At 36.3% G+C, this 9,299-nt stretch overlaps 1 protein-coding gene across 2 annotated transcripts in view; it reads left to right on the top strand.

Annotated features, from left to right (window-relative positions):
• The window catches only part of KLHL5 (kelch-like family member 5), a 68,510-nt gene extending 62,033 nt beyond the window's left edge, over positions 1-6,477 (top strand). For both annotated transcript variants that reach the window (XM_010833578.1, XM_010833579.1), the window contains 2 exons: positions 1,390-1,561; positions 5,555-6,477. In XM_010833578.1, the coding sequence (XP_010831880.1) occupies positions 1,390-1,561; positions 5,555-5,611 (229 nt within the window). In that variant the 3' untranslated portion in view covers positions 5,612-6,477. The remainder of the gene's footprint in view (positions 1-1,389; positions 1,562-5,554) is intronic.
• The last annotated feature ends 2,822 nt before the right edge of the window (positions 6,478-9,299 follow it).

Raw genomic sequence — 9,299 nt, 5'->3', positions numbered from 1 at the left:
GGGTAGATTTTGGAGAAGGCAATGGCAAGCCACTCTAGTACTCTTGCCTAGAAAATCTCATGGACGGAGGAACTTGGTAGGCTGCAGTCCATGGGGTTACTACTAGTCGGACACAACTGAGCGACTTCACTTTCACTCTTCAGTTTCATGCATTGGAGAGGAAATGGCAACCCACTCCAGTGTTCTTGCCTGGAGAATCCCAGGGACGGCAGAGCCTTTTGGGCTGCGGTCTATGGGGTTGCACAGAGTCGGACACGACTGACGTGACTTAGCAGCAGCAGCAGCAGCAGCAGCAGGAAGTAAATTGAGTAGGAGTGTGTATGAACACATCAGAAAGGTATATGTTTCAAAACTGGAAGGCAGCCACTGTCACTGGAGAACACAGAACGACAGAAGTGGCAGGGAAGTAGTAGGGGGAGGTCGGGGCAGATCTTGTAGAGTCTTGAAGCCCTGTTAAGGATCTTGGATTTTAAAGAGCAATGAAAAGTTAACAAATATGTGTATGTGTGTGAATTATTTAATAAATTATAAATGACTAAAAGAAGGATAAAAAATGAAGGTTTGTAGATGACAGTGAGTGCTTTCTATAAAATAGTAAGCAGAGTTGGTGTTTTTTGAGAAAGCAAGATAGTTAACACCTATGTTTCACCTGTGTCAGGAAGAAAATAATTCAGACTTTGCCTGCTGCATGTTAAAATCCAGGAAAGATATATGGAAGTGTTTAAACACTTTGTCCCATAAATTACAGGCCCACTATAGGACCGCACCCAGTGAAAAGCTGTTCATTAATACAAGAAGCATATATAAGTCATTTGGAAGCAATATAAGTCATCTTAGCATGGTGTATCTGCTCTTAGACAATTTGGGAGCAGTTCTAGTTAACATACTTCATGAAAAGGACAAGAAACTCTAAACATGAGCAGTTAACAGTGATTGAGGGGAATTCCCTGGTTGTCCAGTGGTTAGGACCCCAAGCTTCCATTGTGAGGGGTATAGGTTTCGATCCCAGCACCACCACCACCACCCCCAAAAAAAAACATAAAAAGCAAAAAAAAAGCTGCAGTTGAGGCTGTTAGTCATCTTACATAGAGCACCCATCTTATGCAGAGCTTCATGAATTGATTTCTTCAGATTTGCAGTAGGCAATCTAAAACCCTAAAGCAGTTTTAAACATTCACATGAGCTCTTTTGGACTAGTTTAAATGTTACACATCTGTAAAATAATTCTGTTGTAATTTAGAAGTTTTCAGGAAAATACTGATTTTTTTCTCTAAAATGTGTTCATTATGTAATAGATAATAAGACATAAAATAGGATTAAAGGACAGAAGGATTTTATGTAAAGTGTTGTGAGAATAATGTCAGCTCCATTTCTAAAATTTCCTTTCAGATATGATCCTAAAACAGATATGTGGACTGCAGTGGCTTCTATGAGCATCAGCAGAGATGCTGTGGGGGTCTGTTTACTTGGTGATAAATTATATGCTGTTGGAGGGTATGATGGACAGACTTATCTTAATACAGTGGAAGCTTATGATCCCCAGACAAATGAGTGGACCCAGGTATGGCATTTCATGTTTCATTATTACACTTACTGTATTTTTGTTAAAAACAATTCTTTTGGTAAAACAGACCCTAATTATGTCCAGTATCAAAATACATAGCATAAGCAAGATAAAGTCATCTCTTAATTAAATATAAGAAAACAGAGGGAGTGTTTAATTTTATAGTATAGTTAAAATTCAAAATTACCTTTAAAGTGTGAGTTAATACTCAGAGAAATTATTAATTGTAAGAAAACATTATTAATGTAAGAAAACATTAAATAAATGTCACTAAAGTGGAAATACGCAGGCTATCTTGAGGAAGTGGGGCTGGTTATAAGACTCCATGATTGAGAAGAGTAGGAATTCTTGGAGAGGAAGGTTGGAATCAGGATGGAGGTCTGTAATGGTTACCCTAAAGAGTTTGATAGTGAGAATCCAGTGGAGACTTTTAACTGAGAGAGCAATGCAGTAATAGAAAATCCACATGTCAGAAGCTGGGGCCAAGGTAAATTGAGTTGGGGCAGGGTAAGTGAAGGCTGGGTGAAAGGACATTTAGAAGGTTGCTTCATTTATACGGAGAAGGCAATGGCACCCCACTCCAGTACTCTTGCCTGGAAAATCCCATGGACGGAGGAGCCTGGTAGGCTACAGTCCATGGGGTCGCTAAGAGTCGGATACGACTGAGCGACTTCACTTTCACTTTTCACTTTCATGCATTGGAGAAGGAAATGGCAACCCACTCCAGTGTTCTTGCCTGGAGAATCCCAGGGACGGGGGAGCCTGGCGGGCTGCCGTCTATGGGGTCGCACAGAGTCAGGCACGACTGAAGCGACTTAGCAGCAGCAGCAGGTTGTCTAGAGAGGTGCAGCTTCTGGAGAAAACAGCAAAAGAATGATCAGAGAGTATCTTAGTAGATAATGAAATAGAGCATTAAAATAAAGGAGAGAAGATTTCAATAACATAAAAGAATGAAGAAGATTTATCATTCATGAAGTTGTCAGGACCTTTGAGAATGTGATAGAAGCAGAAGCCACCAGAAGATTAAAAGGAAATGTGGAAGCTAGAGCGGCATACAATTTTAAAATAATGATAATGATAGAAAGTTAACACTTAATACATTTTATGTACCTGGCTCTGTTCTAAGCACTTCACATTAAAGAATCTTCCCAACAACTCTATGAGGTAAGTACTATTATCTCCTCACTGTATTGGATGAGGTGTCTAAATAGCTGACTCAGTGTCACACAGCAGGTAAATGGTGGAGTTAAATTTTGAGCCTAGAATCTTTTTCCCAATTAAAGATGAAGACAGGAGAGTTGACAGAAAGCAAAGTTGAAGGCATTTTTCTGAAAAGAAGGACAGAAAACAGAATTGAGGGCAAAGGCAGGAGGAAGGTTTTTATCCTCAGACTGGAGGAAAGGTTTTATCCTCCAAAACTGGAGGGGAAGATAAGAATATGAGGATTGAAAGATAGAAAGTATTTTCAGGTGAAGAGAATGGTAGGTAAAGAGACTTAGATTGTATAACCTTGATCTTATTTCTTAAATAAGTGAGATCACTTGGTGAAGGGGAGAAGGCATAATTTGAGGACTTGAGTTAGAGCTACAGAATTTCATTAGAAACTACCATCAGCCTCCTACCATGGCAGAAGAAGTTGTGAATGATAATTGAGGAACCCAAGAAGAGAGAGAAGACTCTCTTTTCCTGAAATGTATTTCATTTAAGCCCTTAGGCCAGTTATAAGGAAATCTATTTCAAACTTGCTATTACAGATAATTAATACTTTATGCTGAATCACTCTGTATCAGAATTCATAATCTGTGACCATACAGCCCTTTGCTTTACATGCCATCTCCATTACTTTTAAAAATTTTTTTATTGAAGAACAATTAGTATACAATATTATATAAGTTACAAGTGTACAATATAGTGATTAACAATTTAAAGATGACTGTATTCCTTGTGTTGTACAGTGTGTCTTTGTGACTTATTTTATACATGTGTTTGCTCAGTCGTGTCTGACTCTGTTATCCCATGGATTGTAGACTGCCAGATTCCTCTGTCCATGGAATTTTCCAGGCAAAAGTACTGGAGTGGGTTGCCATTTCCTCTTCCAGGGGATCCCACCCAGGGATCAGTCAAACCCACTTCTCTTGGGTCTTCTGCATTGGCAGGCAGAATCTTTACCACTGTGCCACCTGGGAAGCCCCGTTTTATACGCAGTTGTTTGTAACTCTTAATTCTCTACCTCTGTTTTGCTCCTCCACTCTCTCCAGTGGTAACCACTAGTTCTCTAGATCCATGAGTCTGTTTTGTTGTTGTTGTTGTTGTTATATTCACTAGTTTGTTGCATTATTTAGATTCCACATATAAGTGATTTTAAAGCTCCCAAATGTGAACTTATAACCATAGTATCTGAAAAATAAATGTTTTCCATTCGATGGTCCTACAAATGGACAGGAGGACATTTATTTGCATAGGAAATGAAATATGATTATGAAGTCTTAAGCTACCACTCACCCCACTACCAGCATTGACCCAAAACAGGTGATCACATTGTGTTTAGTAAATTTTCAAAGCTAAACTTTCTAGCTGGTTATCATGACAACATTGACTGTTCACAGGGTAGAGACAGTGTCTTGAGTGTTTTGAGAAAAACTACTAATTACAGACATTGTGATTTAAATGACTTGGAGGTTACTTCTAGAATACTGTAAGTAAATATGGTTTTAAAATAGGTTATTTAATCAAAAAGATGTAACAGTGATGAAAACAACTGATTCAGGTGGAGAACAACCGTGAATTCACTCACGTTGAAGTCAGGTGTATCCTTAATTGGTCAGGAGAGGAGAGTCAAAATGACTAGAAGGTCATTTTGATATCGTGTACAGGTGGCACAGTGGTAAAGAATCTGCCTGCCAAGCAGGAGACCTGAGTTACCATCCCCAGATTGGGAAGATCTCCTGGAGAAGGGAATTGCAACCCATTTAACTGTTCCTCCCAGGATAATCCTAAAGACAGAGGAACCTGGCAGGCTATGATGTTACAAAGAGACATGACTGAGAAACTAACCCCCACCACCATTTGACAAAAACACTTTACGACATATCCGTACATGCATAGGTACAAAACAAAACCCTTTCCAAATGCTTAATGTTTTAATTCTGTTAGCTCAAATGCATAGATTCTTACTGGGCTCAAAGTAGTCTTTCTTTTAAAACTATTCTTGTCTACACTTATCTCCACTATGAATTACTCCAGTGTCTAGAGTACTTTTGGGGAAAAAAAAAAAAAGACAATAAGTGAAATATTTAAGAATTGTTGCTTATTCATAAGATTATACTTTCTCCCAAGTGGCTCATATTTCTGTCTCACTGTTCTCACGGGTGTAGAGTTTATTCACCAGGTTTGTTTTCACTCCCAAGAAGCTGGGGGGATGATATGTGTTATTTATTCACTCTGCTAACAAGTAGTAGAATGAGTTTAGACTTTTCAGCCATGCTGAGAAGGTCATCAATAACTGTGAAGTCAGTGGTTCCTCCAGAGTAAGCAGATCCCAGGCAGCAGTGTATTTTGTGTACTCTCTGAGACAGCAAAGTAACGGCAGCTCTGGATAATACTTGGTATTTTCTCCATGTTGGTCACAAAGTTACTCTAAGTGTTCAGCCTTGTCTCACATCCATATTGTACATAATTTTGGCCAAAATAGTGTTTCACATAGAACAGTTCCTGATCTGTCTTTAAAAGTCATCTTTAAAGAGAAGTGAATGCTACATTGTGTTATATACCCAAAACGATTTAGTCCGTGAAGCTGTGGCATCAGGAAAGAGGATCTCCTTTAAGAAAGGAGCCAGCAGAAGAGCTCAGACAGTAGGGTTTGGGCAGCAGCTCTTTGGCAACCACTGTGAGCAAACTGTTTCAATATTTCATTGACTGTTGTAGTATTATCAACATTTTTACCCACAATCCCAACACAAGTCTTTTTGGTTTTTTGTTTGTTTTTTTTAGGTTGCTCCACTGTGCCTTGGAAGAGCTGGAGCTTGCGTTGTGACTGTGAAACTATAACTTAGTGCTTGTTTTTCTAAATGAAGATATCTTCTTCCTTTATGAATTTAGTATAATTATTCTGCTATCAATGGATATGTTTTTAGTAAATTTGCAACGCCACATTCCTGGGCACAAAGTGCCTGATCTCTAAATGAAGATGTTAAAACACGGAAGGAAAGAACAGAAGAACCAGGATTAAAAACTTTCACTTCTTAGGAGATTAAAACTGCGTCTGGTGGATTGTGAATGTATGTTCCTGATATATAGAATATGACGACAAATGCACTGCTCCTAACACAACCCAGGGTTAATTGGGAATTTCATTTCTTTTAATAATCAAAAACATTTTACTGAATACTATTATCCAGATTTCTTTTATTATAGTGCAAATACATCTGATAAAACTTCTAATGTATTGCTTTGTAACTTTACCATACATGAGTTGTAGTAATTTTTATTCATTTGTTTGCTTAACCACAACCACTATTTTAATGATATACTAAAGACTATGCATTTAGTTTTTTTTAGGAATAGCTGAATTTTCTGTGCTTTGGTTGTAGAGTTTTATTTCTAAAATTTCTAAGTGAATCAATTTAATGAACATTAAAGAGTTAGAACAATGACCAAATAAAAGCTTGTTTTGATCTTTGGGATCTATTTAAATATTCATTCCATCTAGATTCATCAAGAACTCTATATTATGATATTCTTCCTTTGGAACTGAAACAAGGTGTTTTACATTAAATTCAAGATATGCACATTTTATGGAGAAAATAAATGCTATATACCCTCTAAGGTTCTTTCACCTAAGTAGCATTTAATTATATGGATTTGTTTTCTTTTATATTATTAAAAATGTTTTGATTTTGTCTTTTTGTATCAAAGAACTGTTTGGATATTCCTATGTTCTCAAGTCTGTGTTTGCCTCTCCTGCCTTGTTTCTTATCTTTTGCCAGAATTAGTAATCCTTTGTGCGTCTTTGTAATCAGTTTGGAGGGGATGGGCTTACTGAATGTTTAGCAAATGAGTTTAAAGTATTTATTACCCCAAATTTTGTACATTTGTAAACTCTTAATTACACATGTGAATGTTAATACTGTCAGTGAATTATTTATTGTTTGCACAAGTGCACTGGGCAGTATTTTATGATAAATTCTTTAGGGTATAAGTCATTAACATATCTTAATATAAAAAGAGTATAAACTAAATTCTCACCTTTTAAAAGTTCATATTGTGGTTAATGTGTTTTTACATTCTGTATCAGTGTAGCCTTTATTTTGGTTGCTTCCTTTAAAAATTGAGCTTTTTTTTTTTTTTGAGCTGATTTTGAATACTCATGAAATTTTTCTACCTTTGAAGTCAACAAACTTAGGACTTTTATTCTCAAAGAAAATTCCATGGGTATTTTACTGGTGTGGGTACTAAGAAAATAGCAGTGATCATGACAAATATATTATTATTTCATATATTCATTGTAGTGTGTATATGAATTCAGATATTTTCCTCACAAGATGGGGTCAGCTGTAGAGTATATTTATTTAGGGTAAGAGAGAGAAGAGGAAAAAGGTATAAGAAACAAAACAAAAATTTCAGAAGTAGAAATGTGTTAGTACATCATCCCTTCATGTGGAGGCTTAGGCCTGGATTTGAAAGGAAAGTGCTTATCCTTTTGTTTACTTCTCATCTCCATTCATCATTCACTGTCTCCTTCCCTGTGTCTGCAGTGGAGTCAGACTCACCTTAAAGGTAAGGAACTGATTCTTGTCCCTGAGGATCTTCCTTTCTTTTATGGGATTCATTAGAACAGTTACTTTGATTTTCTGTCCCCCTGGAGGGTCTTTCTAATGGAGTTTTGTAGTCAATAGGACCTGCTGTCCTGGATACAAATGAAGAAAACTGATTTCTTTTCTAGTGACAGAGCATTTGCCAAAACATTTATTCTTCTCTTAGACTGGGATCTTGTAAATCTAGAGGAAAATATGGCCCTTCCTTGTGTGCATCATCCAAGACTGCTGTCTTAACTTTTACTATTAGCTTCTCCATTATCCCAATGAACATCTCATCCAGCTGCTCTTAATTTTAGCCCCAGTTAATGACCACCTTATGAAAATTAAGAATATCTGTGAACTATTGAATACTTATGAATTAGGATCCAGGCTTTTTGCATGCATTAATGTACTTAATTGTTCTCCTTTTATTATTCTCCTTACTCAGATGAGGAAACTGGAGCATGGAGAGTTTAACCCCAAGGTTATATATAGCAAGTTAGTGGCAGAGTAGGGATTCAGGTGTAGAAGTCTGGCTCAGGAGTCCATGCTGTTACCACTCCTGCTTCTAGGTAGAAAAGAAGTTTGATTTCATGTGAGAAATCATTAATTTAAAAAAACTTTATTTTAAATAAATCATTTATTTTAATTTAAAAGAATGTTAATGCTTTAGAAGTAAAATTTATCAGTTATACTCTTACCAGAAATTTTTGGTTCCTTAATATTGGGGGGATATTTTATTTAAATAAAATTCATATGGAATTTTATATACATTTTGCTTTAGAAAAGTAAATGTAAGTAAACATACTTCCAGGTTTTATGAATATTAGATAAATTTCATGGTATTTTGGATGGCTCAATCATAAATCAAAAATACGCTTTATGGGACTTCTCTGTTGGTCCAGTGGCTAGGACTCCACACTCCCAATACAGGGGGCCCAGCTTCAGTCCCTGGTTGGGGTACTGGATCCCACCTACCACAACTAAAGATCCTGAATGCTGCAATTAAGATCAAAGATCTCGCATTTCACAACTAAGACTCGGCACAGCCAAATAAATAAGTAATGATTTTTTTTTAAATGTTTTATGGCCAACAAAATAGATAATCTGTATGAAATAGACAAATTTCTGGAAATACACAAATCACTAAAACTGATTTAAGAAGAAATAAATCTAAACAAATCTAACAAGTAAGAATTGACTCAATCATCAAAACCTCTCAACAAAAAAAGTTCAGAACCAGAATTTGGTAGACTTCACAAGTTTATAAGACCAGCATTACCTTGATACCTAAGCCAGGCAAAAGCAGATTTTATACCATGACGAACTAAGAATTTATTGCAAAAATATAGGGGTGGTTCAAATACAAAAATCAAACCAGAATTTGGTAGACTTCACAAGTTTATAAGACCAGCATTACCTTGATACTTAAGCCAGGCAAAAGCAGATTTTATACCATGATGAACTAAGAATGTATTGCAAAACTATAGGGGTGGTTCAAATACAAAAATCAATCCATCAATGTAATTTACCACTTAATAGAATGAAGAGAACTCAGCTAGTCAGTGACATGAAAATAAAGCTCTTCATTATTTAAAGAAAAGATAACATTAGCATCTCAGTTGATAAAGCATTTGACAGGAATCAATACCCTTTAATGATAAAAGCACTCAGCAAACTTGGAAGAGAATGAAATTTCCTCACCCTGTTAAAAAACATTCATGAAAAACCCACAGTTAACCACACAATAAATGATAAAAGATTAAAAGATTTTCCTCCAACATCGGGAAAATGTCCACTCCCACCATTCCTAGTCAACATTGTACAAGAAGTTCTAGCCAAAGCAGTTAGGCAAGAAAGAAAAGGAATTAGCAATTAGGAGGAAGAAAAACTCCGTTTGCAACTGTTTTGATCCTATATATTAAAAATCCTAAAGAAAA

The sequence above is a fragment of the Bison bison genome, unplaced genomic scaffold, assembly GCF_000754665.1.
Source record: "Bison bison bison isolate TAMUID 2011002044 unplaced genomic scaffold, Bison_UMD1.0 scf7180017863790, whole genome shotgun sequence".
Lineage (NCBI taxonomy): Eukaryota > Metazoa > Chordata > Mammalia > Artiodactyla > Bovidae > Bison > Bison bison.
Note: the sequence above shows the minus strand (reverse complement) of the source record. Positions and strands in the feature narration are given on the sequence as shown.